Here is a 26482-nt window from a genome sequence, read left to right on the forward strand (position 1 = left end):
TTTTCTCATTCTCTGTGCAGGCCTGGTAACTCTAAGGTTTTAAAGATTCTGTTTCTCGTCTCCTCTTTCAATTGCTAGTTAGTCCCTGTTCCTTTGCTCGAGTAGACACAATTAATAAATGCCACAGAAGTCTGGAAATGTCCCAGTTGAGTCTCTTCTGTTTGAATGAGTGTGATCAACAGCAGGAGTTTGTTCCTTGAACATAAATGTGAATAAGAGTGTGTTTTCGAAGGTATATTCCAGAAGCCTAGACTCAAAATGGTCACTTAGCTAGCTAGTTAGCTCAACAGATTGGAGTGTAGATTGCTACCTTATGTTAATAATCATATCTTTAGTTTAGGAATATACTTCATAAAAGACTTTGTTTGGATCTTTACAAATGAAACCTATTATTGCTTTTACGTGGCAAAGAGAATCCAAAACAAAGGTACACTAATATTGAACAGAAAGGTTTTGGTCTTGTAACATCTAAGGTAACAAGCATTTATTAAGCACTTATTGTGCGCCAGATACAAAGTGAGAAGCTACACAGAAAGGCAAAAGCAGCCCCTGACCTCATAAAAGACATTCTAATTTGGGGGGGGGGAGGGGGGAACGGGAGAAGGAAAGAATGTATAAACCACTCTCTTCAGAAATTATTCTTCATCTTGCACTGGGCTATGAAATGGGAGAATTAATAGAGTGATGCCCTCATGAAAGATTCACCAAAAACACTGACTTCTCTGACATTCAGGAAATCTGCTGTCTGGACTAGGCATAGGCCATTGTTCTGCACTCTAGTTTATGAAAGAGAGACTAAGAACAAGGAAACTGGATTTACTTCCTAAAGAGCTTCCTGTATAGACCCTAAGAGCTGTATAATTTAAGCAGATATTTATTATACTCTTTCTGTGTGAAAGCCTCTGTTGCTTGTTTTTTGTTTTCTTTCTCATTTTTGACACTAGAACAACATCGTTAACAATTTGGAATCTATTTTTCTATACCTTAATTATCTTCAAGGCATGTCTTGAATTGAAACTCAAATTAAAGGCCAATTTTTGTCCTGGAATTTCTGTTTAATTCAACATACATGTATTAAAACATTGTGTTAGGTGGGGCAGTTAAAAAATAATCCCCACTGCCAAGGAATGCTTACATTCAGCAGACAAATATGCACCGGTGCGAGTATGTGTGTGCATTGTAGTAAGGGGTGGGGGGGCTAGCAGTGTGATAAGGGGAAAGGAGAATAAGGAGGCAGTATGTTTAGATATAGGGGATATATAGGGGATGATGACCGACCTATGTGATTGTGGAAAAGTAGTGAAGGATGGCATGTCCAGAACAGTTAGTAATCTAGTTTTTCCTGTAATGTAGAATTCATACCAAGGAGTAATGTGAAATGAGGTAGGAAAAAAAAAAATAAGCCAGACAGGAGGGCCTTAAATGTGCCATGCTTATGAATTTGTATTCATTTGTAGAAGCAAAAGGAAGTCCATTAAAGTTTTAGTGAAATGATGTGGTCAAAATTATTTCCATTTTATTTATTTTAATATTTAATAATCTATTTTCAAAATACATGTAACGATCATTTTCAACATTTTCACTTGTAAAACCTTGTGTTGCAAATTTTTCTCCTTTCCTTTTCCTTTCCCCCTCCCGTAGACAGTAAGTAATTCAATATATGTTAAATGTGTGTAGTTCTTCTATATGTATTTCCACACTTTTCATGCTGCACAAGAAAAATCAGATCAGAAGGGGAAAAAAATGAGAGAAAACAAAAAACAAGCAAACAACAACAAAAAAGTGAAAATACTATGTTGTGATCCACATTCACTCCCCATAATCCTCTTTTGGGATGCAGATGGCTCTCTCCCATCACAAGTCTATTGGAATTGGCCTGAACCACCTCATTATTGAAAAGAGCCTCATCTATCAGGATTCATCGTCACATAATTTTGTTGTTGCTGTGTACAATGTTCTCTTGGTTCTGCTCATTTCACTTAGCATCAGTTCATGTAAATCTCTCCAGGATTTTCTGAAATCATCTTGCTGATCATTTCTTATAGAACAATAATGTCCCATAACATTCATATACCATAACTTATTTAGCCATTCTCTAACTGAAGGGCATCTACTCAGTTTCTAGTTTCCTGTCACTACAAAGAGGGCTGCCACAAACATTTTTGCACATGTGAGTCCTTTTCCCTTTTTTATGATTTCTTTGGGATATAATCCCAGATGGATCAAAGGGTAAGCACAATTTTATAGCCCTTTAGACACAGTTCCAAATTGCTCTCCAGAATGGTTGGATCAGTCCACAACTCCACCAACAATTTTATTAGTCAGACCTATTTCTTAAGATTTTCCTTTTTTTTTTTTTCCCCGGGTTATTTATACCTTCTGAATCCAATTCTCCTTGAGCAACAAGAGAACTGTTTGGTTCTGCACACATATATTGTCAGGATTGCTTGCCATCTGGGGAAGGGGATGGAGGGAGGGAAGGGAAAAATTGGAACAGAAGTGAGTGTAAGGGATAATGTAAAAAATTACCCTGCTTCTGTCAATAAAAAGTTATTTTAAAAAAAAGAAGAAGATTTTGCTAGCTATCTGAATAATAATCCGGAGGATTGGAGAACTAGAGGCAAGGAGACCTTTAGGAGGAGGTTCTTAGTATTCTTGTAGTGACAATTCTATTAAGAGTCTTAGAAGGCTCAAGGTGCAAGGTGTTCTGTTTCCTTAACCATGCAAACTCTGGAAGTGGTGACAACAAGTTCTCTGCCAAAGGCAATGGGCTTTTTTCTGGTTGCTCTTAGTGGTTTGATTTGCATATAACCAGAGGAAATTTGGATTCTATATGAAAGCCGAAAATGATACTAACAATAGTATTTTATATATTTGTTGTTTAGTCTTTATGGTTTTGCTTGACTTTTCATAACTGTAATCCCATTTGGGGTTTCCTTGTCAAAGATCCTAGAATTGTTTGATATTTCCATCTGAGGAAACTGAGGCATATAGGGTTAAATAAGTTGCTCAGAGTCAACTTGCTAGGTTTCTGAGGCCAGCTTTTTTTGATTCTACCCACTGACTACCCACGTTTTTCTTTTTCTAGGTCTAGCATTACCCACTGCTGCTAATTGGTTTTTCTTGCCCTTTCTTCTACGAAGTCTCATCCTGATCTCTACTTCTGTCTCCCATCCCCAGTTGTTGATATTGTCCTCTTTTTTTCTCCGCCCTCTTCCAGTATATGGAAACATTTCAATTCCTCATCACCACCAGTAGCCCAGTGAAATCTAAGCATCAAAAGGGCAGGATTTATTTTCTATTTTATTTATACAAATCAGCTCTTCACAAAGATAAGGTCTTGGAAGAGCCTTTCTGGTTCAGTGCCTTGTTACTCTGATTTTCTGATGTAAAACAGGTGGTGTTTATAAGGAGCCATTAAAGTATATGTACATAAGAATCCTTGCAGGCAACATATTGACTTAGAAAACTACATATTAACACTATCAATGTTTTGTTTTATTTCCAAATTACATTTTAATCTGATTCATGTCTTGGGAGTGTTACACGCCTTGTATTTCAAAACAATTTACATGTGATATGCAATATTCCATAGCTGCAATCCCCTACTTCTGAACAGGGAAGTACCTTCTCTTATCACGTCTTTGAGATCTAATTTGGTCACCAAAATATAGTAATTTCAGTTTTTATTTTTCCCCCCTCAATGCATGATTATTTTTAAATGAATTGTTTTCTTTTGTTTTTCTAATGACCTGTACTACTTAATATATTTCCTTCTCCCCTTCCATTTTATATATATGCCATTCTTACTGCTTCTTCCAAAGAATAGATTACTTATTATAAAGAATTAAGAATGATCTGCAAAATGAACTGACATATCTAAAAGCCTGACATTATAAAAAAAAGGTACTGACATTTCCTATCCCTTATTTGAGATTCAGAATGGTCTGTTAGGATTTTGCAGGCTCTCATCTCTTGCTTTCTCTCCTCCCTCTTCTCCCCTCCCCTGCATTTGCCTAGTCATTGAGTATATTGTTTTCTTAGACTGACTTGCTTCACTTTATCACTTAATCTTAAAAGTTGTTTTGTATATAATAGGTACTTTATAAGTGTTTTTTGGATTATTTTGGAAAGGCATTGAATGTTAGTCCTGTGTTACAATTCTCAAAACAGAAATTTGAAACTTGGTCTTCTTGCTTCAGTTTCTTACTTAAAAATAAAAAACACTCAATGAATGCTTGTTGGATTCGATTAGTGACAAATTTATGAATTTGGACTTTAGGAATTATCAGATTAATTATCACTACTTCCTCCAGACTTCCTGGACTTGTAGAATCATTGAATTCATGAATCTTTAAATTGTAAGGGAATCCAGTCTACTTGATTCCTGATTCAAACCCTCTGTATAATATGAGTTATAATCGGCTAGCCTTTGCCTGAAGACTTTAGTGAAGGACAACCACTGGTTGTCATCATAAGCAACTTTTCACCAACATCTCTCATCTTCCTGCTTTTTAGTCTATAAAAGTGGCCACTTGATACACGACCTTGAATTGAGAAATCCATTAGACATTCTCATCCTTATCTCCTCATGACCCAATGGCAGACCTTAACAAGAAGTTTGTCAACATTAAAGCTTAGTCTTTCCTGGGAACTGAAGCATCAAGTGGTAAAATCTATTGTGTGAGTCCATCCTAGAATAAATTCAGCCAGTGCCAGAGTTGAAAAACAATGATTAAAAAAAACAAGGTAGACAGTTAATTTGACTTAGATTCGTTTAATTCAGAAGACAGTTAAACAAGTGGTTGTTAGTGCCCATCCTTCTGGTTGATTATGGTGGAGGCATGAGAATGAGGGGGAAGATTGGTGGCCAAGTGGACCCGGAGTCAGGAAGACACAACCTTTTGAGGTCAAACCCAGATTTACATACTTAATAGTTGTATGATCCCAGGTAAGTCACTTAACTCATGTTTTCCTCAGTTTCTTCATCTGTGAATTGAGCTGGAGAAGGAAATGTCTTTGTCAGGAAAATTCCAAATGAAGAAATGAAAGAGTCAGACAATTGTAGGGGGGAAGGAAGGGAAGATGTGATGGTGGGAGGGCAGAGAGGAAGAGAAAGCAGGGGATGGGTTGTTTCCTTTTAAGAAAGGATGTAACTTGGTAGGAGATGGAAAGATTTAAATATATGAACCATTTATATCATAATTCATTCCCCACCTGTGCCACACAGGGATAGAAATTGGGCCTATAATTTCTTGGCTTTAAAAATGTGAAAATTTATTTTGAATGTAGCACAGGATGACACCTTCAGAAGCAGGTAGAGTGATGTTGGCATTGAGGCCAGCTGTCTGCCGCCCCTCCCTCCCTCCCACCTGTGCCCTATAGACCACATTCCAGAGGCAGTTAGAAACTGGAGTGGCGGCTGCGGGCTGGGAAATGGTCAGGGCACTTTTGGGGAAGGGAGTTTTGGTTGTGCTTTTGGAGACTGAGGAGGCTTCCCTGGCCCTTGAGAGATAGGCAATGATAGGTATTATACAAACCTCTTACAGTAGCCTTAGGAAGGTGAGTGGTGCAGATCATCATCTAGCATGGTCTTCCTTCCCCTTTTACACATGAGAAAACTGAGAGCCTCAAAACTGGTCTGATGAAGGCCACCTCATACGTTGAGTCACAAAACCAGGAGTGTAGGTTCTCTGACACTGGTCAAGAGTTCAGTAGTTAAATAAGAGGACAGCTTTTGGTAGAGGGGAACCCTAGAGAATCCCAGTGTAGCGGGTGAGGAGGTGACATTGAAGCCCAAATTATGGACCCTGGGTCATGGAGGTCTCTGGGGCACAGTGTGTTCAGGCCACAACTGGAGCCGCTAGTCAGGAGGTAAGGACCGTTGCTAGTCAGGATGTAGATCTGGAAAAGAGGGAAACTAAAAGGTGGAGTAGGTGGAAGGAGCAAGGCTGCCCCAGCAGGGTCAGAAGAGATAACCCAAAATCTTCCTTGGAAGCTTAAAACTGGATTGTTGTAGACTTGAGTTTTAGGGGTAGAGTCTCTGATTTCAAAAAAATTTCTTGGGGGAAAGGGGGGAAGTCATTGTGGCTTTTTAAAATTCACCTGTTCTCTCTGAGATGATACAAAGTAAAGGTAGCAGATGAGAAAATGATCATTGCCGAGGCCATCTCTATGTGTCACGGGTCATTTCCTTGCCTCTTCTTACCATTGTGCCTCTTCGTTGCAATATTCTGTCCCTTAACCCCCTTGAGCTTTCTATAGAAACAAAGACAGTTTAGTGAAAGGAAGCCATTGGACAGTGAAATTACCCCCTTCCTCCTGCTCCAGCCTTCATAGACCTAAAGCTAAAAGAGATCTGCATGTCCTCTAGTCTGGTCTGCTCATAATTCAGATGAGGAAACTGAGGACAAGATTTCTCGCCCAAGATCCATAGGTACTAAGTTGTAGAATAGTTTAAATCCTGGATTTTCTGACTCAAGATCCTACAACCTTTGCTTCTGATAAGGCATTACTCTTCTAGGAAAGACTATCTGTATTATTTGTCATAATTTCTTAACTGGTTTTTCTTCCTTTTAGCAGTTTTTTTTAAAACACGTAATCTATATTTTCAAAAAACCAACAATTTTTAAGTATATAGGAAAATACAATCAAGAACAAAGGGCAAAGGAATTATTGTTGTTATTCTTCCTTTTCAAAAGATGTGTGAAAACATTATGTTTTTATTGGAGTGATAGTTGTCTTTCATGTTGGAATAAGAGCAAAATTACATCAACATGATAGAACTTAAAAACCCAGTGTGTCCTCCATTTAAGCCACTGCCTGAAGATTGACAGCATTAAGGTCCACTTGGATCTTTTTTTACTTAGTAACACTTTGTTTATTTGTGACTGCACTCTTTGTGGGTGGACTAGTGTTTCAGAGCCCCAGAGTGGTTCTTAAATGTAAAGGTCTCTCAATTGGGTTCTAGGTCTAGCTCAGACATCAATTCAAAATATCACCTTATGGGAGAGGTCTATGTACCATACAGTCCCAATCTTTAGAAAAAAAATAAGTGGGATAAGGCAAATCCTCACTTTGCCTAGTGTAGCATGAGAGAGATGACCATAATAAGAAAGATATTTTCGGGATGACTTTTTTAGGGATATATTAGGTTCTGAAAGCAAACCAGGCTAACCTAAGACAAATTTATAACTTCTTTTCATCCCTAGTGCAAGAGAAACCAGAGCAGATTCCTCTGGAGAGCCGCTCTTGTGTCCTGATCCGAAGAGACCTGGTAGCCCTTCCTGCAAGCCTCATTAGCCAAATCGGTTATCGCTGCCACCCTAAGCTCTATTCAGAGGGTGACCCTGGTGAGAAACTGGAGCTTGTTGCAGGTAATGCCACAGCAGGTTTCTACCTTTCCCACCCATCCATGATGCCCATAGATCCTCCTTCTTCATGTATACACCCACCCCCAATTCAACCTCTCATACCCTCAAAATGCTAAGCAGAGGAGGAAAACTGAATCCTCCCTGTAATTTTAGATTGCAAGCAAATGTCCTTTCTTTTATTTTCTTTTCTCTTCAGAGCAGTGAACAATGTACTCATCACCAATCAGTCAAAAAAAAAAAGAAAGGATAGAACATCTTAAATTTCCCTTAATTTCCTTTTAGAAGAATGTGTCATTAAGAGAAGTTATTCAATTGAATTAATTTAGCATTTTAATTGAATTCCCCCGGCTTGTATTCTTCCTGATTGGTACAGGCTGCATCACAATTGTATTTTAATTTAGGTTGCAGACAAAAACATGTTGTGTATTTTTATGATTCTTTTCCCCCTACTCCCCACCCCAACTTCTAAGTGTCAAATTACTGCATTCTCAGGGTAATGGTTTTAGGTTTTGTAATAGCAAAGGCAGATTGAGAAATTTGATTTCTTTTAAGGAAGCCAGCAATAATTTGATCTAAATGTATATTAGCACTTTGCCCACAAGGGTCATGTGTTCTATTTTCAACATGTTTTCTCTTAAGTTCTGATGGGGTTGGAGTATTTTTAAGGCCTTTTAATAAATAGATTATCCATCTAAACCATTCACATTTGAAATCTTGTCTGTGCTAAGCCCATTTTACATGAACTTTTCCATGTATTTTGTCAACTGTGTCAACCAATGATGATCCTCTTGCTCCCCGAATTCCCTCAAAAAATCCTTCCCCAGAGTGGTGGAGGAAGGCTTATCATTTTATCTGGTTTGGAAATAATCCTCTTTTGATCCAGGTTGAAGGGAACAGGTAATTTGCTTAGTGACCCCCAAATAGTGGGCCTTGAAAGTTCTGCTTTTTTAGCTTTGGGCCCATTCTCATCTTATCTCAATGCAACCACTTTCTTGATTGTTGCCCAGAGATTAAAGGTATTGGTTTCCCTGTTGCAGTATCCAATCTGGACCAGTATATATTTTCCTATAAATAGAAAATATACTGATTTTTTTTTTTTTTCCCCACAGCAAGAGCCTTTAACTGGCCAGCACCATTTTGTGTCATGTTTTGTTTTTTAAACTTCTCTTCCTGTTGTGAGGTGATTAATATCTATTCAATTAATAGGTTTTTTGATTTGTTGCATTGTTATTATGTGTATTGTATTTGTGTGTTTAAACAAAAATTACTTTCTACTGTGCCTGATTGGTTCAGCTGGTATAAGCTGAGAAGATCTTGGTTACCAAAGAAACCATAGCAAAAGCTAATTACTTTCTTAAATTTGAAGAAAGTGACAAGTATATCTGCCTGTTTGGGGTGGAAAGGAGAGGGGGGTGAAATGTACATACTGAGTAAGTAGGTTTTGTTTTTGTTTTTGTTTTTCTTTTTCTTTTCTTTTTTGTTGATGTTCTTTTAGCAGCATTCTTTAAGATGGTCATACCAATAGGATATCAGGTGCTTATCTTCCATAGGGTTTACTCCCTATGTTTGAGGACATAATCTATTATGATTCAACAGATGATCAGATTATTTGAGTGAAATTAAAAGATTGACTGAAGGAGTTTCATATATAATGTAATAAAAGAATTACAGATTGTTAAATACTTGGTAAATGGAATGTTTAGGCTGATGAGCCTGCTATTAGTTGTTTTAAAGCTAACATCTTTGAAGTAGGAATTTCCTTTTGTAATTTATCTAATAATTTAAGGCATGATTATTCTTCTAACTTTTAAAGGGAGTATATGGAAAGAAGCTTATAGTGGTCTTACTATAGCCCTTATTAACACTAGCTTTAGAAAGCAGAGAATAAAAGAAAGTGCAATTTATTTTCTTGATCATGTTGCTATATTGATATGTGCACTTAGTTTATAGTGCCTAGGTAGATTTCTTCATTGATGTTAAGATGGAACATCTCAGACATGAGGTTCAGAAAAAAGATCAAGGCTGGATATCTCATTTTGAGCATGTGCAAAAAAAAAATGCAAACATGGGAATGGTTGTTCTTTAGGAAAGACAATATGAAAAAAAAAGAGAGGAACAGACCCACAAATCTAGGCTTTGGTAGGAATGTGGAAATGTGGAAATGGCCATATGCATCATGTGGGAGAGGGAACTAAAGCTGTCAAAGAGACCAAGAAATGATGAAGAATATACAATCATAGATGAGATTTTTCAGAAAAAGGAAGATTGGCTTGTGGTTAGATAGTGGCAAAGTACTGAGTAGATCTATATGACTTAGTTGCCCCAGTGGTTGATATATCACCAATGGGTTGAAGATGGGTTTATTATAGTTTACTGAATAACAATCCCCAAGAGTAAGAGGAGCTGAGAAGTTGGGTTATTGTCGTGGAAGATGATCATTGTTACGAACCTCATCATAGGAAGGAACCATGTGATTTGAGTTATCCCGACCAGACACTTATGAGTTGTTCTATTGTTTTCATCCATGTTCACCCATCATCCATGCTTTGATGCTAGTGGTGTGAAGATCCACATGATGAATTCTAGATTTTCTTTTCCTTGCCTCAAGTTAATATAATCTCATCTTTGTAAGAGTAAAGGAGGGAGGATCATCTTCTATTAAAATCACCACCAAAGCTTGCATTATTTAATGGGGAGGTTTCAGAATTAAAGGAACATCAAGTAGATGTTACTTAAAAAGATAAACCTTTTAAAAAGTTAAAATCTTAATTAAAATTTTATTTAAATTTATTTTTCCTTCTATACGTCTTTTACATTGGTAATAAATCTGTGTTGTTAAGCAAAACACATTCCCATGTTGTCTATGGCCAAGATTTGTCTCAATTTTAACCTAATCCCTATTAGGAATGGGTAGGTAATGTATTTCATTATTAATTCTGGAGTGACAATTAGTAATTCTTTTGATCAGAGTTCCTAATTCTTTAAAAAAATTTTTCCTCTTAATGTACATCTTGTTCTTCTGCTATTGCCTACTTATACTCTGCATGAGTTCATAAAATTTCTTTGAAATATCTTTTCTCCCTTCCTCCTTTCCCGCTTTCCTCTCCTATTCCAATTCCTCCCTTCCTTCCTACCACAATTGTATCCTGGTCATTCACATAGCACAGTTTGTACAGTTGTTCTCTATTTGATGGACACTCCTAGTTCTTTCCCACCAAAAATACAAAAGAGAGCAATCTCCATGCTACATTTCACTCACTCCAAAAAAATCTTTATTTCAGTTGACTCTTGTCTGGATTATAGTGTTGTTTCATTGGTTGGCAATCTGGAGGACCTGACTTTGAAGAACTAATTCTGAGGGCTTTTCTTTATGTTCTAATTGGCTGCAGGCTCTGGAGTCTACATTACACGGGGCCAGTTGATGAACTGTCACCTCTGTGCCGGTGTGAAACACAAAGTCTTACTGAGAAGACTCCTTGCTACTTTCTTTGATCGGTATGTCTTTGAGAATGTGGATAAGGTTCAGATTGGACCTTTTAACATTTTATTTTTTCTCCACTTGTTTTCTGTAACACTTTTCAGTGTTTTGGAACACTTCCTTCCTTCCATATTCTTATTTAGTGAAGTTAGGTGTGTGTTTTGTTTTATGTGTCAGCTATTGCTTTCTAAAAGTTTATCATGTCAACATGCTGGAGCTCACCATTAGGCATTTTTGTAGGTGAGGATAATGATACCCACGGAAAAAGAATGATTTCCCTTATAGCAGTGGTATGAACCTCAAATAGAATCTAATCCCTACTGGAGACATTGACTTAAAAATCACAAATTAATGTTTTCTTTAAAAGTTTTATTTTGTTAAACATTTTCCAAGTAGGTTTTGATCTGGTTCTGAATGGCTGAGTATTACCCTTGCCCAAGAGTAGGACTTGTTAAACTTTTTACACATGTAACCCATTTTCTTATGAGACCCCAATTATTTAGGTATATAAAATAGGTATACAAATTGAACATTTGCTGATAATCATATGGGAACCCTCACATTCTGTTATGGGATCATCACCCATAGTTTAAGAAACTTTGCTCTAGAACAGAGATTACTAAGTAGCAAAACTGGGACTGGAATCCAGATATCTTTATTCCTTGCCCAAGAGCCTGGCTAATCCCAGGCCAGCCTCTTCTCTTACTTAGTGACTGAGCATATTCATGTTTAACTTCAAGAAATGCCAACTAACTTTCATATTAGCCAAAGCAGATTCTGATTAAGAAGGTAAATCTGCAGAGACATAATCCCTATAGGAAGCATTCCAGCAGTTAATATTTGCTTGACTTTATTCCACCTTTCTGTGTACTTTCTTTTATGTTATCGAGGATAACAAATAATGAGTTGATTATAATGCACTTAGTTGATTTGGATTTTTAACAGTCTTAAGAATATTTGCTATCTTCATCTTTTCTTTTTCCTTTTTTCTCCATCAGGAATACTCTAGCCAACAGTTGTGGGACTGGAATCCGGTCTTCCACTAGTGATCCTAGCCGGAAACCTTTGGACAGCAGGGTCCTTAATGCCGTGAAATGTAAGGTCCAAAACTCATAGGAGGAAAGGGGAATGAAACCAAAGTGATATCTTAGACTTCTAAGTTTTCGATTGTGCTATCAATGCATAATTTCTGTTTGATCTGGTTTCTTGAAGATTCCTTCTACTCTGAATTTCCACAAGAAGCTCCCTCTTAGCCCTCTTGTAACAACAACTTTTAGGACCTTTTTCTAAAATCTGCTTTCACTTCTGATAAGGAGATAGGAGGGATTTTGCCTATGTAGATCGTTATAGTGATTTGGGGGCTTATATAGGTTCTTCTGCCCAAAGTAGTGCTATATGCATTCCTTAGCCTGGCCTCCTAGTGACTGATAATTTGAGCTGCTGATCCACTTCCCTGGAATGAGGCTTTTCCGGGGAATGTGTGAAGTATTCATTTTCAGCAAGTGGGTGGAACAGGATAAAGGAGCAGTCTCCAGAATGAGGTCTCAAGGTGTTAACTTTTTTGGTGGGTTTCCAAGCTTGATGATTTCAGCTGCAAAACTATTTTAATATGTGAAATAGATTTAATTTCCTTTTTGAACAAAACCCCCTATTTACATTTTGTGGTTATTTTAAGTCTTTGCCATCTGCTCGGCCATCTTCTCTCATTCCTGGACTGGGATAATCCAGAGACAGTGAATGCGGCCTTGCGGGGTGGTAGACTGCTTTCTTCTCTGCCTATCCTCCTCCCCTGCTTATTTGAAGATGAGAAGGCGTTTGGATCAGCCATTCCCTTCTCTTTCCTCCCCTCCCCCCACATTCTACATTCCAATTTTTCAGTCAGAATAGCTAATATACACTTTTTAATCTTTAAAATTTTTTTTAATGGATACCTGGTAGTAATTAATCTAAAACTGATGTCACTCCAAAAATTTTGGAGAGTAAATAAATTATGGTACAGAGAATGGATCTTAAGAGATTTATATTAAGCTAAGAATGATTTTAGTTGGAAAATGATTTTCTGCCAGATGATTAACTTGTTATGGATAGGTTCAGAATGCTTCCTCTTTGTAGCTTGTAGTTTGTTCTTCAGGCATAGGAGTAGGAAAATCTTATTTTCAATCTAATCTAATTCATACTGTATTTCCATATATTAAACATTTTGTAATCTTTAAATCATTTTCATATTTTTTTCTCTTTTGACCCTCTTAAGTAATCTATGAGAGATAGCCAGTTGATATTTTTTCCCTTTAGATAGATGAGGATAGGAGACCCAGAGACTTCAAGGTAATGCTTTTTCTTAGGGAGTGTGAGTGTGTGTGTGTGTGTGTGTGTGTGTGTGTGTGTGTATGTGTGTGTGTATGTGTATGAATGAATGATAAAAGCTGTTCTCTACCCTCAAGGGATTAACAGTGATTTTAACTCAAGGTTACAGTAAGTCTGTGGTCAGATTTAGAAATCTTGATTAGACTTCCATTGGCCTTTTCTCATTGAGACCACATGCTGGTGTCCAAACAAAATTTCAGAGAACTTTTCTTTTTTCCTTTTCTGCCCTTGTTTTGACTACCTCCTTCCTTTGTCAATTAATTGTAGCCAGAAAATTCTCCCTAAAAAGTAAGTCATATATTTTCCAGTAAAAGGAAATTTTCACTTGTGGAGGCATTCAGTGTGGATCAGGAATGCAGTTTGTAGAATTGGTATGATTTTATAGGCTATTATGTCTAACAATCATTTCACCTTGTTTACCTCAGTTTCCTCATCTGTAAAATGAGCTGGAATAGGAATTGCAAAGCACTCTAGCACCTTTGCCTAGAAAACCCTGAAAGAGGTCAGACACAACTTAAAGGACTGAATGTCAATTTTAGAAATGGAGGATCCTTAAAGAGATTATCATGCCTTTCTGAAACAATGAGTTTCTAACATCCTTAAGAGCCGAGAGGAATGAGATAACCCCCAAACTAAACTGATGACCCTTAATATAATGTTGAAATAAATTTCACATATTGTACTTGTGAATGGAATTGATTTAACCCTACTTCGGAGATAGATTGTGATTTCCTTGGCATCCTTTCTATATATCTCCATCTATAACTAAGAATAGAATGGATTTTGCCATGGGGATGATGGAACGTTTTGTTGCCCTAAAGAGCACATGTGCCTTGTGGAGGCATATGAAGGGGCTGAGTATCTTTGGCTTCCTTTTCTTAAGTCTCCACCTAGCCCTATTGACCTCTGCTGGCTATCTTTTCTTTCCTGTCGTTACAGTATATTGTCAGAATTTTGCCCCAAGCTTTAAGGAGAGTGAAATGAATGTTATAGCTGCAGACATGTGCACCAATGCTCGTCGAGTTCGCAAACGCTGGCTACCCAAGATCAAGTCCATGCTGCCCGAGGGGATGGAGATGTATCGAACCGTCATGGGCTCCACGACTGCAAGTGTGCCCCTTGAGCCCGAGTTCCAGGCCACAACAGCCCAAGTATTTGAGCAGAGAATCTACGCAGAGCGGAGGAATGATGCCGCCACCATTGTGGCTCTGAGAACTAACACAGTCAACGTAGACCTGAGCAGTGCTTCCAACCCACCGTTCGAGCCAAGCGAAGAGGCCGATGGTGCTGGCTCGGTCATCCAGGAGGTGGCTGGGCCAGAGCCCCTGCCCTCAGATAGCCAAAGCACTCCCCAGTCTTTTGAACAAGGTCCTGCCAGCACCAGCAGGCCGGAGACACCAGTGAGAAGACAAGATGGTACTTATGGAGGGACTTTGTAAAGATACCTAAAGAAAAGGAAAAAAAAAAATCTGTGACTTATAAGGGATCTAAATACTAAAGCTGCTTGCATGCATACTAATACAAAAAAAAAAATGTGATCAAGCCACTTACCTACTGAACTGCTACTGTTGCCTGAAAAAAATGTGATTTTTATTCTGCTTGTATTTAAAATTTATGAAGGAAATAATCGCATTCGTTATACTGTAAATGATTAGGTCAGTGATGGCCTATTTAAAAGAGAGTTCCCGGGCTCTATATTTTTTTTTTTTTTTTTTTGATACTCCTGAGGTTAGACTCTAAACTTGCAGATTTTCTCCCCCCCCTTCCTTACAAGGGGATGGGGTGAAGGAGGACTGAGACATCCCCTCCCATGGTTCCTGCACCCAGGTCCTTTCCATCCCTTTCTTCCCAGCATAGAACTAAAGCCATTGTTAATTCCTCCTTGCTCTATAGAAGGTTGTGACACAACTGAGGAGGCATACGTTTTGGGTGGTCAGAGAATGTCTGGCAGTTCAAAGACCCACAGGACTTGGCAGGTGGTTGACTGGAGGCGCTTCATTTAACACTCCATTCCTAACTAATAGTGGCCCTCATCTTGAGGGTCTTTGAGTGCTTTAGCTGGGGATGGATGTTGGGGTTGGGAAGGCTGGGGGGCAGGCAGAGAACTTTCCCCAGGAAGTCTTCCTAAGTCCCCTCCCTGCCCCCATTCCCGTCCCCCATCCCCCAAATGAGATTCTCTTTCAGTGTCAGCATTAGCCATGGTTCCATATTTGTGTTTCTCATGCATGTGCTTTTGGGGGGGGGGGGGGGGCGCAACAGCAGGGTATAGGGGGTGGTGGTGGGTATTATTGGTATTCGCTTATTTGGACATGTTGGTTGGTACTGATTTGGTGTATGTGAATATGTGGAGACTTCTTATTGGTCCCCTCCCTATTGGATCCCTATTTCTCTTCCTACTGAATGAGGTACCACTCAATAGAGCCCTCAGTGAGTTAGTCTTCTGAGTTGGTTCTTACAACTCCTTCCCCCTTCTCCCTCCCTCATCTCCTCCCCTTCCCCCTGAAAACAAAAAACAAAACAAAAAACCTGTGCATTCTTTCTCTTCTCATCCCTCAACATGAAGCCCCATTTTCATGAATCTGAGGGACCATTTGCTTGGTGGTGGTCACCCCAGAGGACTTGGGGGAGCCATGATGAGTATAGGAGCTACCTGAGTGGTAGAAATGGTCAATGGCATGGCCCTTCTTACATTCCACTTTGAGCTCCCATGATCTCTTTAAGTAAGAGTGAGTTTAATTTGAAGAGATGGACTCCAGAGAATCTGCTTCCTCCAATAGGAGGAAGTAAGAAAGAACAGGCATCAAAAGGGAATAGTCCATCTCTTACTTTTCTTTTTCATGTGGAATTGTTTTGTGACTGTCCTGGAAGTGTTTGAATTATGTAAGAACTCATGCTCTGTGATAAAAAGGAAAACTTCACTTCCCAATTTCTTTGTCTTCCATTCTCCCACCCTTAAATAGACCAAATTTTTGGGAATGAAGCTTACTTAGCCTTGTTTGTTGTCCATTGTTGACCATTGGCTTTGAGAGGCAGAAAGCTTTTTCCAGTGTATCAGTTGTTGCTGATAGCCAGACCACATGGCTTCCTATGACCTCTGCAGCAGGAAGAAGTTGAGAGAGGCAGGGACTGGGTTGGGAAAGTCAGGGAAAGGGCCAGAATTAGGGAGAGGAAAAATGTGTGTCTGACATTTTTCTTATCCAATGGTAAATCCTTGTCTCCCATATCTTTTTGAAGAGGGCTTCCATTGCTAGTACTCTCACTAGAGGGCAGTTGCCTTGCCCTCTACTGGGACTGTTTGGCCAGGAAACAAGATAATCCTTTGCCTGTGTAGATTCCCAGCTCAGGGGATCTGGAATGTGTGTAGGTGCTTGTGGAAGTAGTGACAGTGAGATGGGGCTAGTGCTCTGTGGAGAGATCCATGAGTCCTCGTGGGTAGGGGAGAACAGAGTCCCCCAATCTCTTCTCTCTTTTTTTCTCTTCTCCCCCCTCCCCGCCCCCCACCACTTCTTGGTGCACTTTCTCCTCTCTTCTCTCCCCCTCCCCCTTTTTTTTTTCCCCCTCCCTTACTCCCTCCCACCACTACTATGGATCCTAAAGCCATAGCATGGTTTTGACTGAATCCAATGCTCAATATGTGCCAATATTTTCTCTCCATCATAATTACTGCCTTGAGGTTACATTGGTGGTTAGGTGTAAGTGTATGTCCAATTATGTGGGATTCAGAAATGGAGATAGGAATATTAAGCAGAAACTGGATTGGTGAATGATCATACACTGTGTTACTTGTGTTATAGCCAATGGGGATCCTATGGTGTTTATAAAGAAGAAATACCAGACTGTTTCCCTGGTGTGAAAGTGGTGCTTAATACTAGCGTTGTTGATGCTTTTGAGATGAAGGTGGTAATAGGTAGAATGTTGTGAAAAGTCAATACAAGAGACTGTTGTTTTACTTTAATTTTCTGAGATTGAAATATGCTCTCTTAGCAATTCAGTTTTTTAAAGCAAGGGAAAAATAACTAGTGCAAGATCCACACAAATAGTCACTGGTCTGTGACCTCCTTTGTGTTTGTGGTTCACAGCACTTCAGTTTTTCTTTTTTTTGGAGGATGCAGAATATTCCCTTCTTCCTTGTCCCAATGAAAAAGAGGGTTCAGGGTGCAGCTTTCCCATCTTGGGTCATTGTTTATTTAGCCAGATATTTGACACTTTATCTTTCATAGAAAATGCTCACTTGCTTTCTTCCTGCTTGCCCCCCAAATCTCTTCCCTACTTCATATCCCTTCATATTTAAATAAAAACAACCCACATACTTGGGTTTTTACTTCATCTCCCATCCTGGGCAGTTATGCATTTCCAGAGTCTTTCCAGTGGATTCTGACAGGCTTCTTAATGGGAAGAAGGGAAGGACAGGCTTTCATATTCCCGTCTTTTTTTTTTTTTTTTTTTTCAGATTCCAACACCCCTCTAAAAATGAACCAAACTTAGAAGAAGAGAGGGCCTTTTCAGCTCAAGATGTCACTTTATCTTATTTATTAACATATGATAGCTTTTAAGCAGGATTCACATTATCCTTTGATTCTTGAACATTATTTCCACTCCCTACTTGCATGGCTGAGATCATAAAAACAGTTTAAATCGATCTCAACAAAGCTGGCTTCCTTGCTTTGCCCCTACCCTCTGTATGAAGTCTCTTATGCCCTGCCTTCCCTTGAATGCTCAGAAAGTCTGAATCTTTATTCTTTTCTATCATCGGTGGAGCTATGTGGGGTAGGAAATCGTATGGGGTACTATATAAGCCATCATCAGACATTGCCATTCAGTGTCAGTGCCCCAGTCAGTGTGGTGAGTACATGCAGGCTTCTGAGCTTCTCAGCTTACTCATGAGTAACTCTATGCTCAATGCTCTATGTTCATCTTCTTCTCATCATTAGCCACTCCGGCCCTTTTAGGAGCTCAGGCTATCCTTTTCCTTTCAGGGCCCCAGGCATTGGGAATAGGAATCATTTGAAAGAGTTCTAGAAGACTCTCCAGGCATGGGAAAAAGTGTGACTCAGTTATGGTTAAGTCTTGACTAGGTTGGGAAATCAAAATCCCCATTCTTGTACATGTGTAGGGAATACATGGTTATTTTTGCCAAATATTTTTGAGGCTACTGAAAGGGATCTGAGACTTGAAGGGGGGGAAAGAGTCTTAGGTCATGTGAAGTGTGTAAATATTGGCTTAGAGATGAGATAGGAGTCCCTTTCCCTCTGGGTTGGACTGGCATGTATTTTAAGAACAGAGAAAATGGGTTACTATATTTTTCCTTTCTGCCTTTAGGGTGAGAGTCTAAGGATAATTTCCAGTCTACAATGTCCTAAAACTACCCAGTGTTCTTTCATTTTTAAAAGTAAGTTAAAGCTTTCCCACTTCATTCCTGCCACAATGGCACTTTTAATTTTGAGTTTTGCTTGAGAAACATTCAGAACTGAGAGATGTGATATTTAGGTGAATGAAAAGAATTTTATCCATCAAGAAACCATCATAAGAAAAATCCAAGATGGTGGTCACACCCAAGAGAGCCAAGAATGGATAAAGCTATGGAGTTATAAATAGTGGCTGATTTGAGCAGAATAGGTGAAAGATTAGTGGTTATATCAGAGAAGATTGTAGGTTGCACAGATAAAATTGATCTATTTTTTTATATCTAGCACAACTTCCTAGTTTTTCTTTTTTCATTTTTCTTTTTCTTTTTGTGTGTGTGGTTTTTTTTTTGGGGGGGGTGTTCTGGGTTAAGACAGAATTTGTTACAACTTTTAAAATGTGAATGGGTTTTGAGCTCTCCCTTTTTCTCTGGGTCAGGGTGAGTGTTTTGCACTAATGTTTCCTGTGTGTAGAGGATTAATGATATGTTTGAAAATGTATATGGGATGATGATTGTATCCTTTGAGGAAAACCAATCCCTGAAGATACTGAATGTAAAGTGAAACCGAAGCAGTCCTTGGCTTTCATGGGGCTTTCCAGAGTGCCTTAGAATTTTTTGGATCATTTTTTCCCAAGGAAAACATATTTTCAAAATCAGACCATCTTTCCCTCTCCTTTGTTTACAACACTATCAATTCCAGAATCGGGGGCTGCTTTGTCATGTGAATATGAAACTGCATTTATTTAGATCTGCTAGAACAAAAGAGGAAAAAAAAAACCCCTCAGTATTTATGATATGTCTGCACCTTTATTCTTACATTTGACTATTAGCAATATGCATATAATATATCTATATTCTATTATATACCTAAATTATATCAAGCACCTTTTTGAGGAATAAAATTTTAAAAAAGGTAGACTGAACAGAGTTTGAGCTAAAGTTACGTGCAGTTGCCACAATAGGCCAGACATCTGCTCCTGTCCTAATTGATGTAACTTAAGGACTCAAAAATTAGTCCCAAAATCACTAGGGCATTGATATCAGGACATTGCTTACTTAGGCCCACCATGTGCTGGACCCCTTTGCAATTCTTGTTTGAACACAAGGTTGTAAAAGGGCACAGAGGGAACAGCTGGACCAGTGGTGAGCAAACACTAAATCACAATTGTCCATTAAAGATAGCAGATACTGCTGGCTTTGTGTTGAGGTTCTCTCGGAACTTGAATTCTCTCTATTGTTTTCTGCCCTGTCTCTGGTGTTGCCTGAGAGGTCTGTTTGTGTTTGTTCTTTGTTTTTTTGGGGGGTGTATGTGTGTTTTCTCCCTCTTAACTTTGGTGTAGGTTCTGTGAGAAAAAATGGGGGGGGGGAGTGGAGGGCAAATGGGAGTGGAAACTCTAAGCTTTGGAGACCTACTTAATTGTATGTAAGATTTTGTGTGTATGTTTATATGTATGTGTGGGTGCATGTGTGTGCTTCTGTGTCTCTTGTGATAACAGAAGCAGGATAGTGTTCTGGACCTCCCCTGTCTGTTCTCTTTGTCGTATTATGAAAAAAATTTCCATCTATACCTAATCCCCTCCCTTTTTTGTGATTCCCTGTGTTAATAGTGTCAAAGGCTTGGATTGGGATTCTCCCCTAAAATAATAATAATCTGGGTTTTGGGGTCATAACTTATTGAGTATGTGTTTATTTTTCTTTCCTAAATTCTTTTTCAGTATTCATATTTAGTGCTATGATGAAGGTGCTGAATAAAAATTCTGAGATCGAGGAGGGTGGGGAAAGGTTAGACAATAGTAACAGAACCTTTCTTTCCCCGTCCCTTTAAGGGTTTAGAGAACCTTATATGGGTAGCCTTAATAGTTGATTCCACTGACCCATTGAGACCAAGTATTTCTAATCCTTTGGGTTGCTTAAGGAAGGCTCTTAGTCCTGGGCTTGTCAGTCCATCCAGGGGAGTGATAAAGGTGAACTGTGATGGTGCTCAGGCTTTTTGACAGCCCATTATATTTGGAATTGCTTCCCTATTTAACCCATGTTTAAAGGACCATAGCTTTCTAGATAGGTTACTCTGTGAGGCCCTGCTGCCTCTCCCCAGTCATTTTATCGTTCGGGTTCTGTTCAGATGGATTATTTTTATGGAAATCGCTTGCTGCAAGTGGGGAAGGGCCTATGGTCCATTAACCAACTGAAAACGCAGAGACAACCTCTGTTTGCTTCCACTGGCAGTAAATCGTAAACACAGAATTGAGAGTTCATAGCTGTCTTGGGCTTTAACTACTGTTTCAAAATGTCCCTGCTGTATAAATTTGTCATTATGTCAGTGAGCAAGCCCCAAATGTGTGTATTACCATACCAGAGATATTCAGGGCTGGGTACAAGATGTTTCTAAAATTGAAAAGGTTTTTTTTCCTTTTTTTAATAAAAAAGGAAAAAATATTATGCAGAAATCTAAAGCACTCAAATTGGAAAACCTTCTCATGTTCTGATCAGTTGCTTCCATTGTCAGCATTTTGCACATTATTGTGATTTTTATGTCAAAAAAGACCAAAACTTGCAATACTATTTTTAGCAGACAAAAAAAAAAAAAAAAAACCTAAAGTATAAATGTATAAATATTTTTGACTTGAAGATTTGGATGGCACTTGACTCAAATAGAACATTAATCCTTTGGACAGAATGTTTGGGAAAAAGAGACTTTAAAAAGTAGGTGGTTGTTTTTAAAATTTAAAAAAAAAAATGGAGTCTGTTTAGGGTAGTAAAGTAGTACTGTAATTCATGACTGTTAAAAAAAAGTTGAGTATAATAAATTACTCTGGATGGGCAATTTCACAATGCCACAGAGTCACATTTCAGCCACAAAAAAATGCTAGTTTTTTGTTTTTGTTTTTTAAGAACAGAAAAAAAAAGGTTTTGTTGTTTCTTCACAAGTATTTATGTGTTGTTACTCTGTATACTTAAGACTGTTACTTTTTAGCCATGGCTGACATATTATACCAGTAACTAAAATGACATTGAACAGCCGACCAAGGAAACCCTGAGAGTTTGAAGTGTGCTCATAGCTGTCTCCATCAGATGCAAAATCCATGAAGGAGGATATGATCATTAATTGTAAAACGCTTTGTAAAATTCACATTTACAAAATAATAAAGTCGATTCCAATTCAAACTTCCTTCTAGGGCTACTGGCCCCTGTGCTGGTTTTTATTTTGTTCCTGGGGGACTGGTGGAGAGAAATTGGGAACCTTGAAGGATATCCATTGTTGGAGAATTGGTTTTCAGTCCCTAAAACTTCTCCTATGTCTGTAATTGGGCTTTTGCAACAATTGGGCAGAGTGGGTGGAGTGTTAACATGGGGTAAAGAAAAAAGGGGAAAAAGTGGGAAATACTGCTTCTTGAATATTATCACAAGTTCTGGTTCAGGACAGAAAGGATGCTGCTGCTAGCAAAAGAACCAGATAGAGAAATGCAGACAGCAAAGGAGTGACTTGTAGGGGACAAATGGGATGCTGCCATCACTCCATTAACCAAAATCTGGGGTAGGGCTTGGAGGAGTTGGGACACACACACTTTTAACTAATGTTTTTCTTCAGAATTTGGTAAACTACCTCATTTTGGTCTGTTCATTTTAACCATTTCTAGGCATCCCCAGAGCATATACCATTTGGAGAAGTTGAGAATTGGGGAAAAGAATTAACATAATCTTGATATCTTCAGCCCAGGAAAACTGAGTTTTGCTTAGAAGGCTGAAATTCATCCTACAACTGAAGTCCTTCATTATTTTTATATGGACCCTTTTAGCTTTTGGTGAAGCTTCTGCTCCCCCCTCCTCCCCCCCATTGAAGAAGGAAGTTTTTTCTCTCTCCTTTCCACCCCCATCCACCCTCTAATTGATGATAAAATTTCAGTTTTAGAAGATAGTGAAAATAAAGATCAATTTTTTTCCACCCAAAATTATTCTTCCCCTCCCCCAAAATCTTAGAAATGCTTCATTTTTAGCTATATTGCAGAGTGGACTTTGTCAGTGATTTCCTGTGTGATCTTGGGGAAGTCAGTCTTGTCTCACCATACCTTATCCTCATGATGAAAATAATCCTGTTCTACCAGTTTATCCAGGATATTTGTCAGATCAAATGAAACCTTTTCTTGGACAGGAGAAGGCTTTTAGCCTGTTGAAAAGTGTTGATCTTGTCAAATAAAAGATGCCCAGAAAAGCCAAGTTGTTAATTGCTGTCACTACCCTTTGCTGCATAGCAGCCTATGGGACCATTGTTTTGTAACACTGGACACCCACTGGAAATGTCAATAGCATAGCTACCCATTGAGCAGCTATCCTGGTTACCCTGTAGCTGCGGACTTTGGAATTATGGGCCACCTATTCTATCCTATGCTATTTTTTTCTACTCATTTAATTGTGTGTGCTAATGACCACTGTGAACAAACATTCAAAAAAATAGAAAATAACATTTATGAATTGCAGTCTTTAATGTACATGACGTGAAAATCCACTCAGCGACTTGTTAAAAGTTCTCATGGGATTTTTAAGAAGTTTTCTACCAAAAAATGTATGTAGAAGACGTTATTAACAAAATGAAGAAGTAACTTTACATAAGGCACCAGGAGTGGGAAATATGAAGTAGATTTAGGTAAGCAATAGGATTACAAGGAAAAGAAAGGAATATGCCATGAATCCTAGATATGCTGTTAACTGACAGGTTAGCTAATAAGAGAAAGACCATATAATAGCATTTTACAAACACAGAGCTCCATTTTGTTTTAATACTCTGTTCAACTTTTTTACCTCTCCTGTGTATTTGGTCCAGGAAAAAGGTGAATACTTTTCTTCTTTCCCTTTCCCCTGATGATGATTTTTTTTTTGGGGGGGGGGGGTGGAATTATTTGTCATTTATGGCAAAATGATATTCATAGATCACAAGTTTCTTCAGCAATATCCCAGTGATTAGAATTTTTAAAATACTGTTATGAACATCTCATTTGATCTTCATATTAATCATGTGTGTTAATGAACAATAGGCATTATTAATCCAATGACAATGAAGCCACTTGAGGTCTCAGAAATCACACAATTAGGTAGTAATAGATCCGGTAGAGTCTGATTGTGGGTCTTTGTCCTGGTAAGATTTGTGATCTTGGTTGAAGTTGGCATAAGCTAGATAGGCCACTAGTTGTTTTTTTTTTTTTTTCCCTCACCAAGAGGTCTTGTAGAGGAAATTGTTTCCAGTTAGATTAATACCAAATTTTGTACTGTCCCTTTTTGTTTAAAGATAAGTAATCTCGCTGATTCCTCTTGTTAGGTCTTGACCTGGGCAATAATTGCACCACTGAAATTAAGTGCACAAAAGTCTTCTGGTCCCTTTCAACCTCAGAGGTCAGAGCTAATGCTGACTAAGACCTAATTTGTCCTTCCCAGACTACTTAATGTCCATTCACAAAAAGAAATGTACTCTTAATTCTTCCCTCACCTCTTTGAGGTTAAAATTTATATTAGCTTTAGGATTATTTGGGACAAAGAGACATATCCAAATTGGCTACTCAAAGATCACTCATAAAAAGCAGATTTATTTATTAGAATTTCGAGAAGTGGACCCATCCTAGTCTGTAAGCCAAATTTTCACAGTAGGACAGAGCCACTCCCTTGAAAATGTTCATAGTTTTTATACATTTCAGACAAAGAACCCCCAAAATCCCACCCTCTGTATTGTGTGATTGGTCACATAAGTCTCTATTACCCTATTTAGTCAATGGAATGTAGTAGACAAGGTGATGTATAGCCTTCTCAACACGCATCCTCCTTTGAACAATGGAATATAGTCCAGGCCTTACCTAAAATCAACTGAGGCCTTTTAAGGCTTTAGCTAACAGTCTCTGATCAATATGTGCTTAGTTCTTCATCTTTTCCACACAGGATGAAGGTTGGACCTTCAGAACCTCTTGAAGAAATGCCTTGGATCTCTTTAATCAATTCTTCCCAGTGATGCAGTTTCTAACACCTCAGAGTGAAGGGAGACCTAAGCTTTGCAGTGGGCCCCACACATATACATACAAAAGTGAGCTGTGTCCTAGGGAAGGGGGTGAGGGGTGATGGTGGGGGAAGAGGGAGTGTTTGTTTTTTGTTTGATCAGATGCTTTTTAATACCTAGAAGGTTCAGTACATTGTAGTTTGTTGGGCAGTGATGATTTATCCTCTCAAGAAGTGATACATATCATCCACAAAATGTACCAGGAGAAAACGGTGGGCCTCCCAAGTATTGATAATGAAGGAAGGATATAAGACCCCCCAGTGCTGCATTGGTTTCTACAAAATGTTAAGTGATGTGTAGAAGGACATATATTTGCATAGGAATAGATGGAATCTGAATATAAAGGAGGGCACAGATATATTTAAATCTTAAAATAAGTCCCTTTCTAGCAAATCTACCCTGAGGTTGGAAAAAAAAAATCACTTGTACGAATGGAAGGGGAAAAGAAGAACACAGATAATGCTCAATGAGATAATCCAGGAAACATTAATAGGACCATAGAAAGTGCATTGGATTTGAATGGGAAAAGCTCCTCTTTAAGCTCTTGCCCTGCCATTTACTGCATTTACTCCATTTCCATTTTCTTAGCTGTAAGATGAGAGTCAATCCAGTTGCCAATATGTGGAGGGCTCTTGGGATTTGGGGATAGCAATATGAGTTTTGCTGGGGGTAGGCCAGGTTGGGTGCTCTTTTAATTTACAGAAATATTTGGCTATTATGTTCCCTATGCTGTTGGGAAATTGCATTTTAAAGACATGAAAATAGATTACCAGCCTCCCCAAATTTACAGTAGCTGGAAGAAGCAATTAAATTAAAATGCCAAAAAACTAGGTATGGCATTTTGGGAGTTGTGGGTCTAGGATCATGATTTTTCTAATAGAAGCATCTCCCAATGTGGGTTAAATGACTTGTTTGGGGACAATTGGTCGGTCTGTATCAAAGTTAAAATTATATTTTCCTGAATCTGTTAGTGTTTGTATCCATGATGCCATCACATATTGTAGCATTGAAGGTCAATGATACCATTGAGCTAAATCAATGTGGGCTGGATTAGAGAGGGCTTCATAAAGGGGGTGGGTCATGGACAAAATCTTGAAAGATGAAGAATGTGGATGAGATCATTCTTAGCAGGGGAAAGTAACAGTAAACATAGACATTTTAAAAATGTACACATTTAATTTGATCCTCAAAATAATCTTGCCAAGAAGATGCTGTTTTTTAATCTCCAATTTGTCGATAAAGAAATTAAGGCTGGGAGAAATGACTTGTCCCCGATTACTCTGAGGTGGAACTCTAACTCAGATCTTTCCGTCTCCCAAGTACGGTAATAGCTGCTATACACAAGACTGTAGAGGAATGGTGCTGGAGCTAAGAAAAGACTTAGAGGAGAATGGCCTAGGCTTTCAGGGTGATTTGTGTAAGGATGAGGATGCAACCATCAGCTTGGTCTTAACTTTGTCTCAGCACACAGGATTCCTGTGACTGGAGGAGAAAGTGAGGCTGATGACCAAGCAGCTCTGCCTCTCTTCGATTAATGGACAAGTTAAGACATTACCTTGTGATGTCTGTCACTAAATGAAGAATGAACAACAACAATAAGAAGTCTTAAGCCAGAAAAGAATCCACTGAAAGATCTTGAGGGGAAACAGCATGGTGAAAATGGAGCTGTGAACTAGAAGGGTCCTTAAGGGTCTGATCCAATTCCCTCATTTTCCATTTCAGTTTGAAAAGTTAAGGCAGTTAATCAAGGTCACATAATTGGGTGTAGCAGAAGTGAGTCCAATAGTTTATAAATGATGCAGTTGGGTGGAGAGAAATCAGCTAGG

At 38.6% G+C, this 26482-nt stretch overlaps 1 protein-coding gene and 1 long non-coding RNA gene across 8 annotated transcripts in view; one reads left to right on the top strand and one right to left on the bottom strand.

Moving 5' to 3' along the window:
- Positions 1 to 21788, top strand: part of NACC2 (NACC family member 2) — a 120835-nt gene extending 99047 nt beyond the window's left edge. For 6 of the 7 annotated variants that reach the window (XM_023494359.2, XM_003757485.4, XM_031954954.1 and 3 more), the window contains 4 exons: positions 7212 to 7376; positions 10763 to 10868; positions 11850 to 11947; positions 14155 to 21788. In XM_023494359.2, the coding sequence (XP_023350127.2) occupies positions 7212 to 7376; positions 10763 to 10868; positions 11850 to 11947; positions 14155 to 14654 (869 nt within the window). In that variant the 3' untranslated portion in view covers positions 14655 to 21788. The remainder of the gene's footprint in view (positions 1 to 7211; positions 7377 to 10762; positions 10869 to 11849; positions 11948 to 14154) is intronic. The other variant, XM_031954956.1, reaches the window with a different exon arrangement.
- On the bottom strand, positions 14585 to 22860 carry LOC116421798. Its single transcript, XR_004232337.1, has 2 exons — positions 22687 to 22860; positions 14585 to 14660 (listed from the first exon to the last, which is right to left on the bottom strand). It is a non-coding gene; the product is annotated as an uncharacterized LOC116421798 (long non-coding RNA).
- Between the last annotated feature and the right edge of the window lie 3622 nt (positions 22861 to 26482).

Source organism: Sarcophilus harrisii, chromosome 2 (genome assembly GCF_902635505.1).
Source record: "Sarcophilus harrisii chromosome 2, mSarHar1.11, whole genome shotgun sequence".
In the NCBI taxonomy this organism is placed as follows: Eukaryota; Metazoa; Chordata; class Mammalia; order Dasyuromorphia; family Dasyuridae; genus Sarcophilus; species Sarcophilus harrisii.